The sequence below is a fragment of the Callithrix jacchus genome, chromosome 5 (assembly GCF_049354715.1).
Source record: "Callithrix jacchus isolate 240 chromosome 5, calJac240_pri, whole genome shotgun sequence".
NCBI lineage: Eukaryota > Metazoa > Chordata > Mammalia > Primates > Cebidae > Callithrix > Callithrix jacchus.
In genome coordinates, this window is record NC_133506.1 from 145,805,904 (window position 1) to 145,828,547 (window position 22,644).

The following is a 22,644-nucleotide window of genomic DNA, read 5'->3' on the forward strand; positions in this document are numbered from 1 at the left end:
TCTCTCCTGTAGAGTGGTCTGTGAGCATGTCCCAGACCCCCTATCTCACCGCTTGCTTTCTTAGATCATTCTCAGGGCTGCTTGGGTTAGTCTGGGTCTGAGCAACAGACACCAAGATGATCACAACTATGGGATTTAATTAAGGATGCCACCTATCTGAACAAAAGGGGGTAGAAACTGGGGAGGCTGAAAGAGCCATCAAACCATAGTGCAAACCTGACCCTTACAATGGGGAGGAGTGGAGGTTGGGTGTGAGCGAGCTCTCCTAGTCTGCCATGAGGTGTAAGGGAAATTCGGCAGAGCTGATGGGGAATTCTTGTCTTTAACTCATCTTTGCCAACTTTTTTAGTTATTTCATTCAGATTTCTTGCTGTGGACTAATTTTGCGATTCTCCATTTGATGTGGTGGGAGTTACCCATTTCCATACTGGAGAGAGCAGCCAGATATAGCATAGTCCTACCTCCAAATTCCTAGATAGCATAGTTCTACCTCCAAATTCCTAAGGAAGGACCCTGGCCCAGTTTCAGCTGTGTCTGGAATCTAGTTCACAGTTATGTGAACCAGGTTGTCTCTCTCTAAATTGAGACATTTCCCAGAAAAGCTGGACAAACTACAAACCTAACAGGAAGACTTCATATAACCTCTAATAGTCCCTAAACATTTCATTAGCAGTCATTGTTTTATTCTTCACAGACAGACTGACTTTGAAGAATGATTCAGATGGGTCATAGTTCTTCCAATAATGGAATCAAGAGGCGTATAAGTATTCTGTTGGTGACTAACTGGATCAGTTCATTAAATGTTTGTTTTTGTAATTGCAAAGCATTTTCAAGGGTAATCACCGACCCCACATTTTTTCCTTTGACTCTTCTTTGCTTTTCAATTTATTCAAAATTGAATTAGTGTTAGAGAAGATAAAAGCTGTCTGGGGGAAAAATACATTTGTTAGAGTACTGCTATGGTTTGGATGTGATTTGTCTCCATCGGAACTGTTATTGAAATTTGATCCCCCAGTGTGGCGATGTTGGGAGGTGTAGCCTAGTGGGTGGGGTCCCTCATGAATAGATTGGTGCTTTCCCTATGGGGTACGTTCTCACTCTTGTGGGAATGGATTACTTCCTGTGAAGGTGGGTTGTTAAAAAGAGTCTGGCTTCCTTGGTTTCTGTTGTGTCTTCTCTCACCATGTAATCTCTTTGCATACACTCCCTGTTCTATTTTCCATCATGAGTGGAAGCAGCCTGAGGCCCTTACCAGGTGCAGCTGCCCAGAATCATAAGCCAAATAAACCTCAGTCTCAGGTACTCTGTTATAGCACCACTAAACTGATGAAGACAAGTAATTGACACTGAATTTTAAAGCCATAAAAATCATTACTCTACATGATTAGAACTTTTAAGAAGAGCTGCAAAACTCTCTTTTCTGAAATTGCAGACATGTAGCATGGCTTCTCTCTGTTGTCTTTTGCATCCATACAAGCATAGGAGCTCCAAATAGAGGTTTAATGATCATGAAAAATGAAGGCTAGGGATTAATTAGTCAAAGCTGAAATACTGGAACAACAATATATGAAGTACCCCAAGAGAAGTCAAAGAGAAATATGTATGTAAATGTCTATGGCTGTACAATCAGTAAACAATTTTTAAATAATGAGGCTGTCGAGGACTGTTCAGGGCATTGTGGGGAACACAGAATTCTCCCAAATTCAAGCAGCTTTCAAGCAGCTTATAGTTCATCTAGGAAGAAGAAACTGTCAGTCCTGCCTCTGCCAGGCACAGAGACTCCTGCAGTTTCTTGGGATGGTAGGATGGTAAATGGGGAAATGAATGAAGTGCCGACGTGTTGTCCCTTCCGAATCCCACTCAGAGCTTCCTGTTGTTCTAAAATGGAGTATATTTATAGAAAATGTGAGGTGCGGTGAGGGCAGATTAGGAGACAACTGCCATAGAAAATAGCTTGTTACAGTTCCCAAGAGGAGGGGGCACACCAAACCATGCAGGGTCACATAGAAAGCCCAGGGTCCACCAGGAGGCAGATGGGGATGGGGAACTGTGGGCCAGAGTTTTTACTGTGGTTTCTGTGGGAAGGAGTGGACAAAGCAGGGCAAGCAGACTCAGGATTGGCTGATTTGAATAAATTCAGTGGGCTCTCAGCTTGGGGACTGTTTCTAGTTGTCTAGTAGTTGGCCATGGGGTGATTTGCAGGTGGGTAGTGGCTGGGAGTGTGAGAGCCCCATTGAGGAGGTGATAGGTGTGTGGGGTCTGGATTGGTTGGTTTGCATTTGAAGAGGGCTCTCTTGGGTGAATCGTTTTCCATCTATTAGAATTAGTAATCCTGGGAGGATGGCACCAAGCTATCCACCCCCATGATTCAAAAGCTTCCCACTTTCAATACCTGAGATCACATTTCAACATGAGATTTGGAGGGGACAAACATCCAAACTATATCAATAATCTTGTCAAAATAAAAATATTCCAGTCATTGAATTTTCTAGTATTGTATGAAGATGAGGCTGGTTATATGATTAGGAGGTTTGAAACTCTATAAACTCCTTAAATAGAAAATTGATGTTTTATTTATCTTTTTTTTTTTGAGACAGAGTCTCACTCTGTCACCTAGGCTGGAGTGCAGTGGCATGATCTTGGCTCATGGCAATCTCTGCCTCCCGGGTTCAAGTGATTCTCCTGCCTCACTCCCAAGTAGCTGGTATTACAGGTGCTCACCACCACACCTGGCTAATTTTTAAAATATTTTTAGTAGAAATGGAGTTTCACCATATTAGCCAGGCTGGTTTCAAACTCCTGACCTCAAGTTATTCACCCACCTTGGCTTCCCAAAGTGCTAGCATTGCAGGCATGAGCCGCTGTGCCTGGCCTATCATCTTTTTGAAGAGAGGGGTGAAAGGGATTCCTAGGATGTTGGGGAAGACTTTCCTGAAGTGTCTGGTGATCCTTGACTCTTATTTAAGTCTGAGGCACTAAGAGTTGGTGCACTCTGGGTCCTTGGGGAGAATTTTGACAGGTGTTACTGCGTGGCTGGCAGTTTCAACAGGGAAGAGCCTCCCTCTCTCTGGTGTTCATATTTGTAGATCGTTTTTCTTCAGACATTCCACAAGAAGGAATGCTTCGGTCTTTCTGGATGGAAGTAAAAGCCAGGCTGCCTGTGTCCCAGGAGCCAAGTGGAACAGGGTGTCGGGGAACTGTCTCAGCAGTCAGTGTAGACTTTGATGTAATATTCCTGTTTCCAGTGTATTTCCTCCCCCTACCTTTAGCTATGCCTAGAGTCCCAAGTTCAGATTCTCTAATTTACTTTTCTTTCCCAGAGAATAAAACATCCTGGGTTGGGTGGACAAGGAGCAGCCCAGGAAGGGAGAAGGCATTCTTAAATGGAGTTTTAAAAGCCACCCCTCCTGTTTCCTCTCCCCTTAATTCCCATTTTGCACTTACCCACTGCCTCCTATTCCTGAGCTTTTTGTAGGGAGGGGGAAGGTTCTGTAGCTCAGGCGGGCTTACTTACTTGGGATAGTAAATGGGGAAATTCACCTGCTGCCCCAGTTAGTAGCCTGTGTGTACCAAAATGCTAGAGGTTTGTCTAGGAACCTGTTGCGTGCCACACTAAAAGCCAATCACTGAGACAATGAGTGTTGTCAGGGAAGAAAGCTTTGATTGGGCACTGTAGCTGGGGAGATGGGAAGTAAGTCTCAAATCCATCCTCCTGACTTACTAAAATTAGGAGTTTTTTTTTTTTCATTTTTTTTTTCTCTAACTAGAGTAATCAGTTTATAAATTAGGGGGTTTATATAGCAGAAAGAAATGTAACCCATATGTGAGAAAACAGGAATTAGGGAGAGGTAAGAAAGAGGAGCTGGTCAACGGGAAACACATGGTCTTAGTCATAATGGATGAGGAGCCTGACTTCTCATGGTCCAGATGAGATGATCTAGTAAGTTTTAGTTTTTTAGTATTATCTGGGAGGCCTGATGGATGGTTGCCTGAGAAAGCAGTTCAGATGAGACAAATGTAACTTGCTCAGGTTTCAAGACTGGGAGGGTCAATTTCTATATTTATTCAAATATCAGTTCTGTGGGACAGCCGGGCTAATGTCATAGTGATGGCCTTTCCTGTCTCCTGATCTGGGTAAGTGGTCCACAGCTTTGTGGCTTTTGTGTCCCCTCTTGCTCTTGGTACATGTGGCCTTTTGCCTTTTCTCTCTCTTCTCATCTCATTGAAGAGGGAAGTCGGTAAAAATGCATGTATTTGATCTGTCATGCTTAACTGGAAATATGGCATATATTGTTTTTCTATAAAAGTAAGATTATACTATACCTATACCTTTGGGATCTGTAAAACTCACTAAAGTAATTCACTATATGTTGCATTTTAGCTGATTCTGTCACATAGAAATTTTAGGATAATGAAAATTCCTGGAAAAGTCAATTTTCAGGGAAATTAAAATTCCAGATTTGTTAAAATGTGAATATGAGCTTATAAAGAATGTCTTTTTAATTTGCAGATTGTGAGTCATGCCTTTAGTGAAGAGGAACATTGAGCCCCGGCACTTGTGCCGGGGAGCTCTGCCTGAAGGGATTACCAGTGAACTTGAATGTGTGACCAATAGTACTCTTGCCGCCATCATACGCCAGCTGAGCAGTCTAAGTAAGTCATCTTTTCCTGATTTCCAATGACATTAACTTTTTGTTAGCGAATTGATTTTAATAGTTAAGTGATTATTCAAAGAAAAGAATGCAACTTTAAGAAAAAGATTCTTTCTCCTTCTGTATTTCCCAGTGTAAAATTGACCACGGCACCCATACTGGGCTTGTGATGCTAACTTTAGGCAATGAAGATGTGATGCTGTTAACAACTCACAAATTATTAGATAAGATCAAATGTGCAGATTTAAAACAGTGTTAACTTTTAAAAGCTTTTGAAAATGAAGATAATTGGTAGTTTTTTTTAACTTTAGTGATTTATTTTGTTAAATTTGAATAGAAACAATTGTTTTGTTTTTTAAGTGTAATAGATTGAAAACTAGTTAACACCTGTGATATGCCTGGCAGATAGTACATACTCAATAAATATTTGTTGAATAACATCCCAAATGAACCATAGTATAAAGCCAAACAATATATTTGCTGATTTTAGCCTACTGAAAGTTAACAGATACTAACTTCCAAATTGGGGTGAACAGATCACCTGATTATTGTATGTATATGGTACCATGTATATATTTGCATGCATAGATATATGGCAAATACAAGCATAGGAAGAAAAGACTTCTTCTTGTTCTAATTTTGAATATTATATTAAATAGCCAAAGACTGTTTCATTTTATAAGACTCAAATATGCATGAAAATGCTTTTTCCTTCAAAGCTGTTTGAAGTTGCACCATTTTCCCCTTAACTTTTACATTTATTTCATGATCTTGTTTTCTCACTTCATCCTACTCCTTTTCAGTTTAGATGATTTGTGTGGCATTTTTGGTGACAGATTTTCACAGTTAAATTTTTCAGAAACTCTGTTAATAACTAGGAAATCTTCCATGAAATGTCTTATATTGGTAGCCTCAAGCATAGGACAAATTTTTTTAACTACTTTTATTTATTTTGAAGAAACACTGCAGATAAGTATTGGTTTCTTTAATAGAGTTATACTGTATTGTTACTGATATATTTTAAAATAATATTTATAATCATTAGCTAAGGCAAAAGTAACTGGAAATAATATAAAATGTTTTTTAAAATAAATTTTTTCTGGCATCTAAATAATTACAATTGATTTTTGGTAGTGGTTATTGATAAAATAACAAATTCATGTAATTACATGAAGACTCCTTGTAAATTATTGAAGGGTAAAAATGTTTCTGTTTGTATTTATTTTTGTAGGAATGCTTTTAGTCTCTTGTTTTTATGACTGTAATGTCTGTTGGCACAAAGTATAAATGATGAAAGCCAACATAAACTGTCAGAGTTTTAATAATCAATCTGTATCTCATGTTGTAATATTCAGCAGAGTGTTGTATTAGTTGTGTTTATGGTGTTTGCTTGGCCATAGTCTCCTGTAAGTGAATCTGCCCACACGGTATGCCTTGTTCTACATGGCCCTTGTGGTAAATAGAATAGTAATAGCCTCTCCACATATGCCCATGTCCTTATTCTTGGAATCTGTGGATGTGTTATGTTACATGCAAGAGGGAATTAAGGTTGCTAGTCAGCTGACTTTAAGAGAGGGACATTATCCTGGTTTATCTGGTTGGGTTCAGTATTATCTGGTTGGGGAAGGAGGGAGGTAGAATAATCAGTGCCAGGGTGATGTGATGTGGGAAAGACCCAACTGCCATTTCTGGCTTTGAAGATGAAAGAAGGGGCATAAGCCAAGGAATGCAGGCGGAGTTGAGAAGCTGGAGAAGGCAAGGAAATTGATTCTCTCCTAAAGTCCCCAGAAAGAATACAGATCTGCCACTATCTTAGATTTAGTTCAGTGAAAATCATTTCTGACTTCTGATATCCAGAACTACAGGATAATAATTTGTGTTATTTTAAGCTTTTAGGTTTGTGGTAATTTGATACAGCAGCAATAGGAAGCCACTCGACCTTTGGTTGTGTTTTGCACCACACTATCCACCATATCCTAATGATTGGACCAGAAATGGGAACCTGCCTCGTGGATAGTCAGTCCTTAGTTAGGCTACTGCAGTGCATTTCAACCTGGCTTCTCTATCAGAATCGGTTGGGGAGCTTTAAAACAGGATGCTAGGGGAAGGCCGAGGTAGGCAGATCACGAGATCAGGAGATTGAGACCATCCTGGCCAACATGGTGAAACACCATCTTTACTAAAATAACAAAAATTAGCTGGGCATGGTGGCACATGTCTGTAATCCCAGCTACTCGGGAGGCTAAGGCAAAAGAATTGCTTGAACCCGGGAGGCGGAGGTTGTAGTGAGCCAAGATTACGGCACTGCCCTCCAGCCTGGCAACAGAGCGAGACCCCGTCTCAAAACAAAACAGGATGTTAGGAATCACCCCAGAGGTTGTGTTTCCAGTAAGCACCAGAGATGACCCACAAAATTAGCTACCCATGTGTCTGGATTGAAAAGATGAGCTGGGTCGGTCAGATCCTTTCAGGAAGTTTGAACTTCTTAGTGAATTTGCTGGTCTCCTAAAGGACCTACTGCTAAAATGTCATCTGGGATTGAAGAAGCCATAATGACCACCTGTTAGGCAAAGTTGTGGGAGGGGGCAGAACCCAGGAAGAAGCAGAAGGAAGCCAGATGGTGAGGAAAGGCGAAAGAAGAATGTAGAAAGAGAAGCAGGAGACCACGAGGCCCACAAATTGGAGGCAGCAGCTGCTTCTAGACCTGCCCAGGATGGCTTTCCTGTCCTATTTGCAGTGCAGGGCCTGGGTGTCCTTGCAGTGACCCTTCCTCACTTTAGGTTCCTTGACTGCGCCTGGGGCTTACAACCCAAAGAGCCTTACAGAAAGAGGAGTACAGTGTTATGTACTGCCAAAGATATAATTTTAGAAAACGACGATAACTGAGTACAATGAACTGAGTGTTTGTGTCTACCAGCAATTCCACATTGAAATCCTAATCCCCATTGTGATGGTCTTAGAGTTAGGATTTTGGGGAAGTAGGAGGTTATGAGGTGGAGTCCTCATGAATAGGATTAGTGCCCTTATTGAAAAGGACTGAGAGAGATACCTTGCCCCTCTGCCTAGTGATGCCATAGCAATGAGGCACTGTCTTGAAGAAGAGAGAGCAACCTTCACTAGACATCAAATCTGTTCTGCACCTTGACTTTAGACTTCCCAGCCTCTGGAACTGTGAGAAATAAATTTCTGTTGTTTATAAGCCACGTACTCTATGGTCTTCTCAGATTACATATGCTCATATTACCTATGACACTGAGTTACCAATTGGTGATAGAATATCAAAATAGATTATCTGTAGTTTATTAGTGTTTATTCATTCAGCACCCCTCTAAGTACAGCAGACAGCAAATAACTTTAAATTGGCTTCTACTTAGAAGTTAACCACATTTATAATTTTTGAAGTAATTGATAAGTCCTGTCAACATGATTATAAAATAGGAAACAGATATGCAGTTATTACAACCTGCTACAAGACAACACTAGCACATAGTAAATGGCATTAATGTTTTGCATGAATCTTTAGTTGTTCATGGTTTCCCATTGGATATTAATATATTACAGGGGATGAGGAAAGTTATATGCAAATGTATATGAGCTAAAGTTGTTAGGAAGAATAAGAAAATTTAAAGGAATTTTTTTATGTTGTTTTTAAATTTTGTAATCAGGTATTTATATACCTGATTTAATCAGGTATATAAATCAGGTATTTATATATTTAGGACGTATAAACCTATAATATTAAAAGTCTTCTTTTACAGAACATTCATTCCTATGGTAAAGTCAAATCATAATCCTTTTTAAAATTCCTCTGGGTACCTACCTGACCATTATTCAGTGGGTCCAGATGAGAATGGATCATCTTAATCCTCCCCACTTCCCTGCTCACCCCTCACACCTATGTCATCACCTCCCACCCTTACCTCCACTCTCCATAGCAGAAAATTGTTTTCAGATACAGATTGGGATACATGATGTATAATTATCTGCCTCCTATAAGTGATACAGAGGGGTACTAGACTTTCGCTACACATGTATCTTAGGGGAAACACCAGCACAACTTAGGAATTTGCCTTGAGCCTACCCTGGTCATCCCTGCCTGAGCAGCGGGGACTTGCCCTGGGAGACCTTCTGTGAAAACCCAGGGCAACTAATTGTTCTAGGGAAAGAAAAAAAGACCAGGACTCCAGAGGGAGTTTCTTTGGTCTTTTCTAAGTAAAAAGAGAGTTACCTGATCATTCTGATTCTTGTCACATTTATGGGGACGGTTCAGGGTCATGAGGATTTAAATTACTTTGCATAAAGCAAGAAAAGAAGCTGCTCTTAGATAACAAGTGGAATTCTGAAGGCCCTACAACTTTAAATAACTTTTGGGAAATCTGTGAGTTTTAAGCTCTGGACATGCTCCTACTCCATCCAGATCAGACACTTGACTTCAAGGGCCAGAAATTTTGTCAGTGTTAAATTTTTAACAGGCTTTGTAGGGAATTGATTCCAGTGAGACCATACTGAATTTAGCAACAGTCGTAGAAATGAAAAAGAGGAAACTTGTAACGTGAATGACCATATAGTTTAAAAAGATCACTGCATTCAAAGGTTTGGTCAATACATTTTTTTTAAGTCTTTCTTAATTTTCAGATTTTTTTCCTTTGTTACTTCAGATAGAGTACAGTTTAAGTAATCAGAGTGGCTGGGGGAGGAAAGCACTTGCCGAAACAGTTTTAAGTGTATTACTTGGTTTTCCAGCTAGAGAATTTAGATATTTTTTTCTTCAAATAATGACAGTTTAATGTAGCAATTAACATTAAATCAGGAGTGCTTTTTCATCATTTCCCTTGATTAATAATCTAAATGCCCTTGTTCCTGTCAGCTAGTTGCTCATTTAAAATCAAAGTATCTTGTAATCAAATTCCTACTGATATTATGATATAATTTCAATATAATTAGCTTAAAAATGATGACATTTGTGCCAAGGATGAAAATACTTGTATTTAATACTCGTAGGTTTGGTTTTGCTACTTTTTTTTTTCTTTGTTTTTGTGATAATAGCTGTTTTTCCCTCCTCCCTCCTAAAATTCTTCTCAGGATGTCACAAAGAAAGGAGTTAGAACTTCAGTGAGCCCTGCTGAAAAAGAAAGTTTGGCTGCATTGATGGTAATATTAAGATAATATAGAAAATTTAGCACAGAAACACAGAAAAGAGTCAACTTTACAAAATTTCATTAATCAGAAAAAATTATTTATAATCCTTTGAACATATCTTTATAAAAATGAGATCTCATTGTACTTATGGTTTTATAGCTCTCACTGTGTAATAAACATCTGTATTGATTCTTATAAGACACATTTTAAAATAGCTGGAGATTATTATATTGATATACCATAATGATCGAACTATTTTACTAATGTTGGACATGTTTCTTTGCAGGGAAACACTATTATAAATTCTTATTCAAAATCATTACATACATCTCTAGTTCTTTTTGTTTTTTAAAGATTTCTCATATTGTCACAAATGGCCTAAAATTCTCTAACTCCGTTAATTCTAAATATACTTCTCTCTTTACAGATCATTATACAATCTATTTTAATTTAATTTTCATGTGTGGAGTAATACAAATGAGAAAGAAAGTCTGTTTTCTTCTAAAAGATTTTTAAGTGATTGTTTTTATTAATAATCCTTAAGGTACACGTTGTATTTCCCAGTAAACCAAATATATTCTTCTAATCCATTTGCTTTTTATAATTGGATCTGAAATTTGGAGATGTGTTAATTGACATACATGCAGTTCTACTCAGGATAGAGATTTAAGCATTTTAGAGGCATGCACTGAAAAAATTTCTTGGATGTTTTTAGCCAAACAAGATTTTTTGGGAAGAAGAGGAGGATAACACATAGTTTATTGAAGGAAATAGATTATAAATACATTTGTATACAGTTTAAGGCTAGGGTTGTGGGTAAGTTAAGATAAAATATATTGAGGTATCTGGACAGAAGTTGACTGAAAGGAACACAAGAATTAAAAAATTTTTAATGCCGCAAACTTAGTTTTTGCATCTCTCATAAACAAAGATAGAAAGCCAGTGCAGGTAGGTAAACAGTAATGTATACTTAGGAAACTAGAAGATAGAAGTTCTGTCAGCAGGAGAATTGAAGGCAAGTATAAGAGCCCTCCCACTCTTATTAATCCCCAGACGGCAGGATTATAGGGGATTCACAGTCTCTCCTGACTCATCATTTGACCTGGAATGTCAGGAATACTTTCTTAAGGGTATTGTAGAAGTAGTTATTAGTTAGGTTGTTTTTTATTTCTCCTTCCTCCATATGGATTGTAATATAGCAAGATTTAATGCATCATAATTCTTAAGAGCACAAGTTAGAGAGTCAGCCAAATCTGAGTTTTTGGTTCTGGCTATCACTAAATTTATCTGGTTTTTATTGTTTCTCTTGTTTGTGTTTCATATAATTATATCTCATATCAGGTACATGATTGTGATTATCAGCAGCCTAAAGTAGTAGTTTTCCTTAAAAGATGCACTTTTATGGGAGTAAATGTTCTCTGCTTTAATCTCTTATTCTTTTACACACATTGTCTGCCAAAAATGAATAAAAATATAAATAGGAGACAGGTGGAAAAGGAAAAGATGTGACCTGTAATCAAGAGAAACAGAAGTTAGTCAGTAGAAGCAAGACCTACAGATGACCCCAACTTTGGAAATAACTGCTAAGTACTTTAGAGTAGTTACGAAAAATATATTGAAGGGGTGTCCAGTTTCTGGTCTGGCTTTTAAAGAGCTTGGAAGTCAGTCCTGTCAACACAGTAAGAGAAAGCTTAATAATCTGAAAACCAGCCTTTTGAAAGATCCATTAAAGAACTGAAGTTACAGGACAAACTGATGCCCCCAAATTTGGAAAGACAGAAGCCTGTGAACAGAAAGCCTTGTGGGAACCATTTCAGGGTTGCAAAAACTTGCTGAATTGCTGGAGGCTCAGTTTGAGGTTTAAAAGCTAAAAAAGAAAACTATGGGCCAATATCCATGATGAACATTGATGCAAAAATCTTCAATAAAATACTGGCAAACTGAATCCAAATCTAACAGCACATCAAAAAGCTTATCCACCACAATCAAGTAGTTTCATCCTGGGGATGCAAGGCTGGTTCAACATACGCAAGTCTGTAAATGTAATTCACCACATAAACAGAACCAAAGACAAAAACCACATGATTATCTCAACAGATGCAGAGAAGGCCTTTGACAAAATTCAACAGCCCTTTATGCTAAAAACTCTCAATGTTCTAGGTATTGATGGAATGTATCTCAAAATAATAAAAGTTATTTATGATAAACCCACAGCTAATATCACAGTGAATGGGCAAAAACTAGAAGCATTCCCTTTAAAAACTGGCACTAGATAAGGTTGTCCTCTCCCACCACTGCTATTCAATATAGTATTGGAAGTTCTAGCCAGAGCAATTAGGCAAGAAAAATAAATAAAGGGCAAGAAAAATAAATAAATAAATAAAGTTAGGAAAAGAAGAAGTCAAATTGTCCCTATTTGCAGATGACATGATCGTATATTTAGAAGACCCCATCATCTCAGCCCCAAACCTCCTGAAGCTGATAAGCAACTTTCGCAAAGTCTCAAGATACAAAATCAATGTGCAGAAATCACAAGCATTCCTATACACCAATAACAGACAGAGAGCCAAATCACAAGTGAACTCTCATTTACAATTGCTACAAAGAGAATAAAATACCTAGGAATACAACGAACAAAGGAAGTAAAAGATCTCTTCAAGGAGAATTACAAACCGCTGGTCAAGGAAATGAGAGAGGACACAAACAGATGGAAAAACATTCCATGCTCATGGTTAGGAAGAATAAATATTGTGAAAATGGCCATACTGCCCAAAGTAATTTATAGATTCAATGCCATCCCCATCAAGCTACCATTGACCTTCACAGAACTGGAAAAAACCACTTTAAACTTCATATGGAACCAAAAGAGAGCTCGCTAGCCAAGACAATCCTAAGCAAAAAGAACAAAGCTTGGAGGCATCACTCTACCTGACTTCAAACTATACTACAAGGTTACAGTAATCAAAACAGCATGGTACTGGTACCAAAACAAAGATAAAGACCAATGGAACAGAACAGAGGCCTTGGAAGCAACACCACACATCTACAACCATCCGATCTTTGACAAACTGGACAAAAACAAGCAATGGGGAAAGGATTCCCTGTTTAATAAATGGTGTTGGGAAAACTGGCTAGCCATGTGTAGAAAGCAGAAACTGGATCTCTTCCTGACACCTTACACTAAAATTAACTACTGATGGATTAAAGACTTAAACATAAGACCTAACACCATAAAAACCCTAGAAGAAAACCTAGGCAAAACCATTTAGGACATAGGCATAGGCAAGGACTTCATGCCTAAAACAGCAAAAGCAATGGCAACAAAAGCCAAAATAGGCAAATGAGACCTAATTAAACCTAAGAGCTTCTGCACAGCAAAAGAAACAATCCTTAGAGTAAACCAGCAACCAACAGAATGGGAAAAAATTTTTGCAATCCACCCATCAGACAAAGGGCTAATATCCAGAATCTACAAAGAACTAAAGCAGATTTACAAGAACAAAACAAACAAACCCATTCAAAAGTGGGCAAAGGATATTGAACAGACACTTTTCCAAAGACAAATATGCAGTCAACAAACATGAAAAAATGCTCATCATCATTGGTCATTAGAGAAATGCAAATCAAAACCACATTGAGATATCATCTCACACCAGTTAGAATGGCAGTCATTAAGAAATCTGGAGACAGATGTTGGAGAGGATGTGGAGAAAAAGGAGCACTTTTACACTGTTGGTGGGAGTGTAAATTAGTTCAAACATTATGGAAGACAGTGTGGCGATTCCTCAAGGACCTAGAAATAGAAATTCCATTTGACCCAGTAATCCCAGTACTGGGTATATACCCAAAGGATTATAAATTGTTCTGTCATAAAAACGTATGCACGTATATGTTCACTGCTGTGCTGTTTATGGTAGCAAAGACCTGGAATCAACCCAAATGCCCATCGATGATAGACTGGACAAAAAAAATGTGGCAGTATACACCATGGAATACTATGCAGCCATAAGAAGTGATGAGTTTGTGTCCTTTGCAGAGACATGGATGAACCTAGAAACCATCATTCTCGGCAAACTGACACAGAACAGAAAACCAAACACCGCATGTTTTCACTCATAGGTGGGTGATGAACAATGAGAACACTTGGGCACAGGGAAGGGAACAACACTCACAGGGTTAGGTTGAGGGGGAAGGGAGGGGAGGGGAAGGACAACGGGGGCTGACGTGGAGGATGGGGAGGGATAACACCAGGAGAAATGCCTGATGTAGGTGACGGGTTGGGGTCGGGGGGATGGAGACAGCAAACCACCATAGCATGTATGTACCTATGCAACAGTCCTGCAGGATGCAGGACATGCACATGTACCCCAGAGCCCAAATACAATTTTAAAAAGCTCCAGAGGGGCTTCCACACCTGTGCATTTTACTGCCAGCAACCTTACCAGGTTTTTACAGTGAAGATTAGAGAAAAATCTTGTTCGTTCATTCAGGAGAGGGGAATGGACTTTAAAATAAGCCCAAAACATCGACTCTTTAACATGGCTGCCCTCAAAATAAATTATTTCAACTGAGCCCAACAGACTGAGATTTTACCAGAGCTTAACAGATCCGGTTGGAGGGAAATACCCAACTCCAGTCAACTCTGGTCTTCCTGCCTAACCCGAGGGGAAGCAGGAGTGAGACCCAAGACCCCAGGCTCACTAGAAGGCTGAGAACCCAGCCACAGGACTGTAGAACACTCCTCTTTCACCCCCAGACACTTTACCAAGACAGCACTAAAGGCAAGGTTCCTTTTACCTTGTGTGTCATGTTTGGTTTTCATCAGAAAATTACAAAGCATATTAAAAGGCAAAAAAACACAGTTTGAAGGAGTAGAGCTAGTGTCAGAACCAGATTCAGATGTGGTAGACTAGGAGTTTAAAAGAACTGTGATTAATATTCTGAGGGCTCTAATGGAAAAGTAGACAACATGCAGGGACAGGTAGGTAATGTAGTCAGAGAGATAGAAATTCTAAGAATCAAGAAAAATGTATTGAATATAGTGCAAAGGGTGAACAACATGTTAGGAAATAGCAATTTCAGGCCGAGCACGGTGGCTCATACCTGTAATGTTAGCACTTTGGGAGGCTAGGGCAGGCGGATCACAAGGTCAGGAGTTTGACCAGCCTGACCAACGTGGTGAAACCTCATCTTTACTAAAAATACAAAAAATTAGCTGGGCGTGGTGGTGTGTGCCTGTAATCCTAGCTACTCAGGAGGCTGAGGGAAGGAGAATCACTTGAACCCAGGAGACGGAGGTTGCATGAGCTGAAATCATGCCACTGCACTCCAGCCTGGGTGACAGAGCGAGACTTGTTTTCAAGAAAAAAAGCAATTTCAGCAGAAAAATGGACATCTTTTTTTTTATTGCTAAAACTGAAAAATGCAGTATCAGAAAGAAAGAATTAGCAGACAGGACACAGCAGAAGTGATTAGTGAACTTGGAGATAAGTTAATAGAAATTTTCTAAACTGATTCACAAGAGAAAATGAATTTAGAAAGAAAGCAACAACAAAATTTTAGAGCATTCAAAATATAGGACCACATCAAATGGTCTGACACATATGTAATTGGAGTCCCAGAACAAGAGGAGAAAAAGGGAAGGAATAGCAGAAATAATGGAAGATAAGTTTTGAATATTGATGATAGATATCAACTAACAAGATATAAGAAGCTCAGCAAATTCCAGAAAGTATAAAGAAAACCACATCATAATAAAATTGCTAAGGAAGCCAAGGCTGGTGGATCACTCAAGGCCAGAAGTTTGAGATCAGCCTGGCCAACATGATGAAACCCCGTCTCTACTAAAAATGCAAAAATTAGGCTGGTGTGGTAGTGCACGCCTGTTAGTCCCAGCTACTTGGGAGGCTGAGGCATGAGAATCGCTTGATCCTGGGAGGCAGAGGTTGCAGTGAGCTGAGACTGCGCCACTGCACTCCATCTTGGGCAACAGAGCAAGACTCTGTCAAAAATAAAATAAAATAAAATAAAAAACTGAAAAAGTGTCCTAAAGGAACCAAGATAAAGAGAAAATCTTAAAAGAAGCAAGAGGAAAAATATACATCATGTAAAAGAAGGAAACAATGTTAAGGATGACAGCCGACTTGTCATCAGAAACATTAGACCAGAAAACAGTGGATAAGTGCTAAAAGGAAAAAAATTGTCATTCTATAATTGTATAGTTTGTGAAAATATTTTTTTTTAATGAAAGACATTTTATTTAGACCATGTCTGAGAGAATTAGTCTTCCAGCAAGCTATGCTACAAAAAATTCTTATGCTGAAGGGAAATGATACCATTTGGAAACCTGGATCTGCAAGGAGTCCATATTACCAGAAAATGTAAATATGGGATTAAATAGAAAAGGTCATCAATAATGAGGCCTGTATCTGCTTAAAAGACTAGTAACTGTTTAACATTTATTATGGCATTTAAAATCTATGTGACAGTAAAATATGTGGCAGTAAATGCTCTGAGTGTGAAAGTGATAAATAGACTTACACTGTTGTGTTTTACATGGCTTATGAAATACTGTTATTTGGAAGTAGAGATGAGTTAAGGGTACATAGTATAATTTCTAGTAACCATCAAGAATAACAGAGAGAGATCAAGTGGAATCCTAAAATAATGATTTGATTATCCTAGGAGACAAGAAAGGAATAAGAAACAGAAGGGCCAAACGGAAAACACTCAGACGATAGATTTAAATCTAATCACAGCAATAATTTATTTAAATAAAAACATTTTAAACTTCCTCTTAAAAGGAAGAGAATATCAGGCTAAATAAAAAAGTAAGACTAAAGTACATGGATTTTGAAGATGAAGACACTGATTTAAAGAAAATTAACGAAAAAACATGCCCTGCAAACCCAAGGTATAAGAAAGCTGGTGTGGTTTTGTGAATGTCAGATAAAGTAAACTATAAAACAGTTAAGGCAGGACCTTTAAAGGTGATAAAAGAGTCAAGAATACAGAACTTTAAATGTATATGTACCTAATAAGAGGGCTGCAAAGTACATGGAATAAAAATAGAACTGGGGGGAGAGGTAGACAAACCCAAAATCATAGTTGGAGATTTTAACAAGTACCCCTCAGTAATTGAAAGAATAAGTGTGCAGAAAATCTGTAAGGATATAGAGGGTTTGAACAACATACTAACCAATCTGACTAAATTCATCTTTGTACACCAAACTCTCAAGTTGTAGAATATATGTTCTTTTAATTTCCCATGAAACATACAACAAAATGGGACATCTGATAGACCATAAAATAACAGGTTTGAAAAGATTAATATACAGAAGGTGATGATAATGAGATAATTATAATCTTTTTAGGTAATTCTCAAATATTGGAAAATAAACAATATTTAAAAATCCTTGGGTCAAAGAAAAATTCAAAAGGGAAATTAGAAACGATTCTTAACCATGTGGTAATGAACACAAAATACCAATGTATATGTGGGATTTAGTTAAAGATGTGCAAAGAGAAAAATCTGTAGCTTTAAATGCTTATGCTAGAATGGAAGAAAGGTTTAAAATCATGAGCCCATGCCTCAGATGCCTCAGGTGGGCCCTTGCTCAGCAGTCCCCTTGTAATCTCTGTGTTAATTAGTTTTTGTGCTCTTAGTTGCCTATTTCATATCTTTCCACCTCACACCTCCCCACTCTGCTGATAACTGTGCTACTTATTTCACTGGTAAAAGAAAAGCAATCAGAGGAGAAGTCAAGGTCCCCCTTCTAACACATTTCACACTGATAGGCTCTGCACCCATGTGTCCTGCTCACCCTCCCTTAAATGGTTGGGCTGTTCGTGCTCCTATCTAAAGCCATCTCTTCCAGCTGAGCACTGGATCCCATACCTTCAGGCTCACTCCAGGCTACATGCACCTTCTCTCTTCTCTGTATTATCTTTTCCCCCTCTTTCTGTGTCATTCTCATCAAGTAGAAATATGTAAAGAAATCTCCCAATTTGAGTAAATTTCAGATCATCCTCTCCCTGCCATCCCATTTCTTGCTCCCCTTCACAGCAAGATTCCTTGAAGGATGTATTCATATCTTCATGGCCTCTCTTTTCCACATTGTTGTTCCTGTTGAGATTTTGTCACACTCACACTTTTGAAACTGCATATTGGCATGCCTAGTGACTCGCGTGCTGCTAAATCCAGTGGCCAGTCTCAGCCTTGTTACTTCATCTGTTACTAGCATGCGACTCACAGGTAACTTCCTCCTCTGGAGAAACGCTCTTCACCTGCGCTGGGGTCTGCTACCTCACTCTGGTGTATTTCCTGCTTCACAAGCTGTTCTATGTCTCCTCAATGATCTTCCCCACTTGGCTCTTCTCTGCCTGTTCTCATTCACTAAGTGACCTCATCAGGTCCCATGACTCAAAATAACATCTTTATGCTGCTGATGTCCAAATTTATGTCTTCAGTTCTGACCTGTCTCCTAGTTTCAAACTCACATACAACTGCCCACTCAGTATCTTCACTTGGATTTCTAATTCTTATCTTTAATCCCACACATCTAAAACTACTTATGATTTCTTTCCTCTCAGAGCCATCCCCCATCTGTCTTAGCAAGTGGGAGCTCTCCTTTTATATTGCTTTTGATTATCTTCTTTCTCTCATATCAGAGACATCCAGTCCAATAGTGAATGAGGCCAGTCATCTTCAAAACGTATAGCAAATCTGTATGCCTGTTAGCTGCCCTGGGGTCACTATTCCAATCCAAGTCACCATGCCTCTCACCTGCTGTTGGATTTCTAGTCGCTCCCCCCGAACCCTGCCCCAACACAAAGGGAAGGGCATCTGTTTATCTGTCCTTCTCTTATGCTCTTTTCCCCATCACTCACTGGGCTTTTTAGCCACATTGGCCTCCTTGATGTTGCTCACAAAAACAGCAAGCACGTATTTGTCTTCTGCCTTGAAAGTTCTTGTTCTAGATAATCGTCTTCCCCTTCTTCAGTCTTATCTGATACCATTTTATCAGAGAGGCCTTTCATGACCACTGAAATACCACCACCCACTTTCTTCCACTCTATTCTCTATATAAAAAAATACTGCTTTATTTTCCCCATAGCACTTATTATCACCTGACACATTGCTTGTTTATTGTATGTTTTCCTCAACCATAATGTACACTTCATGAGAACAGGGGCAGTGTCCGCAAGTGTATTCCTTTAAGCAATAAGGACGAGACCTGATACACAGTAGGTGCTTGAATATTTGCTGAAAAAATGAATATGCTTAATAATCACTTAAGTTAAACAGTGTCTGTTTCTTAGTTCTTAAAATGTTTAGAAAGAATATTGTAAAGAAGTATTTTAAAACTTCATTGTAGTTAATTATGGTTGACGTTTCTTTTTATTTTTCTGAATTTTTCAAATTTTCTGTATGAGCAGTATTAGTTTTATAATCACTCCAGAATGGTATTAGAGTTGTTAATTGGACTTTGACCCATTTTTCCTACTGTTTACTTTCCTGTATTTTCTATATTTCTTATAATAAGCATGTATTGCTTTCATAGGAGAAAAGGTAAGTTTAAAAAAGAGAAAAAAACTTTAAATCCAACATTATGAGTTGTTATTTTATGAAATTCAATAGCAACTGACATTACAGATACTATAATAAAGTTTCTTCTTTAACTTTTCATTTTGAAATGATTTTAGACTTCAAAAAGATCAAAAACAGTACAAAGAATTTTCATAAACTTTCACCCAGATTTTGTTTTACATTTCTTCTTTTTCTCAGACTTCTCTTCCACTTTCCCATCATATATATGCATATATGCATGTATATTAAAAACGCTTTCTTTTGTTGTCTCCTTTAATCTGAAATAATTCCTCAGTCTTTCTGTGACTTTTATGACCTTGACACTTTTGAAGGGAACCAGCGTTTATGTTATGGAACATTCCTTGGTCTGGATTTTCTAATGTCTTATGACTAGATTTAGGATATTGACAGAAATATCACAAAGGGAAGGGCATCTGTTTATATGCTCTTTTCCCCATCACTCACTGGGCTTTTTAGCCACATTGGCCTCCTTGATGTTGCTCACAAAAACACCAAGCACATACTTGTCTTCTGCCTTGAAAGTTCTTGTTCTAGATACTCGTCTAGGTGATGATGTGTCCTTCCCAGTGTGTTTTATCAGGAAGCTCATATGTCTACTTGAGACATAAGTGGCGATACTGACTTTCATCATTGGATTACCCAAAGTTTCTGTAAAGTTGTTTTTCCTATGTAATTAAAAAGAATCATGTGGGGAGACACTTTGAGACTATATAAATGTTCTGTTTCTCATCCATCGATGATCCTCACCGGAAGCAATATCTGTGGTGGTTGCAGAATGGTGATTTTTTTTTGTCATGCCATATTTTCTTCAGCATTAGTTAGTTAGCATTCTGCTGCATGTGCTTTCACTTCTTTCCCTGTTTAATTACTTGCTCATTTATGTCAGTATGGACTATTTTATTCTGTAGTTTATAATCCATTGACTTATTTTGATCCTTTTATTTTTCCAGATGTGGCCACTGGGAGCTCTTTCAGACAGGCTTCTGTGTCCTCAGAAGTAAAGTCCTTTGAGCACTTGACTCTAGCACAGCAACGCATTCTAGGCTCATGTGCTTTTGTACCGTCAGCCCTGGAGTCATTTTTCCAAAAAGACTGATTCCTTTTAGGGGAAAACAAAAAGCCAAAATCTTGACAAACCAAGATCTAGGTGCTAGTGTGTGTGCTAAAATTTTTGAAAGCCCTAGTTATGACTACTCTTTTGTTCCACAGAAAGGACTCATACAGGATACTGTGTTTCCAGTAAATCTTCACTTTTAAATACAGTTGAAAACTCGTGTATAGTTTTTAATGCTTTGGAAATTTAGAGGTGTGAGACAAAGTCAAAACATTAGTGATTTTCTTTATATTTTGTTTTCCGAAGTCAAAAAAAGTTTAAGCTATTTATGTCTTAAAACAATTGAGTAAAGTGTAGTTTCATAAACAAATTAAAACATTTACCTTTCTCTTTACCTAAACTCTCCAGAATTTAGAAACCATTTATCAGTGGCTAAGGCCAGAGTAATTGTCACCCAGTTACTAAAAATAAATCATTATTCAAAAAATAACATATAATTTCATGTCATGACTGACCCCATATTACTAGCAATCTGGCCAGCCTACAAGAAATAACAAAGTTATTTTTCCCCCCCAAGAAATGTGATTCAAGAAATAAACCTTCCCAACACCAAGAAATAAAAAAGTCTTATTCTAACCCAAATAAAAATTAATATTTTCATAAAAATTTTTGATTAAAAAATACAGTTAATAAAAATGATACCATATGTCAATTTTGTTATGTTTTCTCCAATGTATAACTCACTTTTATATTCTTTTAAATAAATACTACCATATATTATCTATAGTTCCTCATAATAGTCCCATTAAAATACATAAGGTACAGAAAAAGATGACATCAAGAAAAAAAGTGAGATCATATTAAATAAATACAGTCCAAAACATGTTTTCTAATAAATAGGTGTACACGCCAAACCCAATTCTCATTCCTTATGACTATGACAGCTGTGACTAAAGACCATGGACCTTTCTAGAGAAGAACCTTTCCGACTACATAAGACAATCACTGCTGGTCTTGTAAATACAACCAGAGGGTTGATTTATGACCAGAAGTGGTCATTGTAACAAAAGTAAGAAGCCCTTTGCTCATTGGCTTGACTTGCCAGCAGAATTCACAAAATCCCATGTCAACAAAACTTGACAAAGTCCCTGACTCAAAGACTGAGCGCAGCCCTCTGGAAGAATGCTCTAAAGATGATACATGGGGTAGAGTGCATGTTCCTGCATCTCCTGCCTATAAATTTGGAAAATAAATGGCATTTTCCAAAAACAGTGAATTCAGTAATTCTAGCCCTTATCTTTTCCTATACAGAAGATAATGTCTAATGAGTTTGCCTTTATCGTCTATAACCAGATATACCCTCACATTTTACTGTATTGTAACTGCTATTAGGTTGGTGCAAAAGTATTTAATAAAACTTCTAAACACATTTGATTGATATACCTGCTAGACATAGGCAGGGACACCATCACTTGTACATAAACTCTGGGCTAAAATACTACTTTGAAGTAGTCTAACAAGTCTTGAGAAGCCTCTCCTGGATTACATTCCTCAGTAAGACTTATAAATAAAGCTAACTTTAATTCTTCAAAAGCCTGGTTTTTCTTTAGTTGACAGAGGCATATATCTCAACCTGATGTACTTGGACACGAGTTCATGTGGTGCTAATAAGTCCAGGAGTGGAACCTTTGTCAATAAAGAATGAATAAATTGCATTTACCTCAGTGTGGTTCATAATTCAGAATTAGTTTAGCTATTAATGGACTTGTCATTGAAAGAGTGAGTAGAATTCAGCTTTTCAAATCATTTGCTGTTTGCAAAACTGAAGACTGTAATTATAACACTTTATTCTTATTCATCAGAAAATATAGCTCCTTCCATTTTTTTTTTTCTCTTCAGACACTTGTCAGCTTTCAGCAGCTGGCAAAATATTAATTATGCAAGTCTTTAAATTTTATATCCCTTTATAAATTGAGAACTTCTGAGTGGAAATGTAGTATCAGTTGCACGTTTTTCAAATAGGGTGAGGCGTCGGACATAGAGACAAATGTTGCCTGTCTTTTTCTGCTTATACAGCATTGAGCAGAGAGTATGAGGGGGTGTTCTCAACAGTACTTGCTGTGCTTGGAGAACACTGCTCTCACTTTTGCAAGAGGCTATGGTGTGCACTCCCATATTCTTAGTGTATG

General features: G+C 38.0%; 1 protein-coding gene across 11 annotated transcripts in view; it reads left to right on the top strand.

Moving 5' to 3' along the window:
* Positions 1 to 22,644, top strand: part of WASF3 (WASP family member 3) — a 120,018-nt gene that overhangs the window by 67,485 nt on the left and 29,889 nt on the right. For 10 of the 11 annotated variants that reach the window (XM_035302400.3, XM_035302402.3, XM_002748937.7 and 7 more), the window contains one exon: positions 4,511 to 4,653. In XM_035302400.3, the coding sequence (XP_035158291.1) occupies positions 4,521 to 4,653 (133 nt within the window). In that variant the 5' untranslated portion in view covers positions 4,511 to 4,520. Of the gene's footprint in view, positions 1 to 4,510; positions 4,654 to 9,734; positions 9,804 to 22,644 lie in introns of all 11 variants that reach the window. The other variant, XM_078375213.1, reaches the window with a different exon arrangement.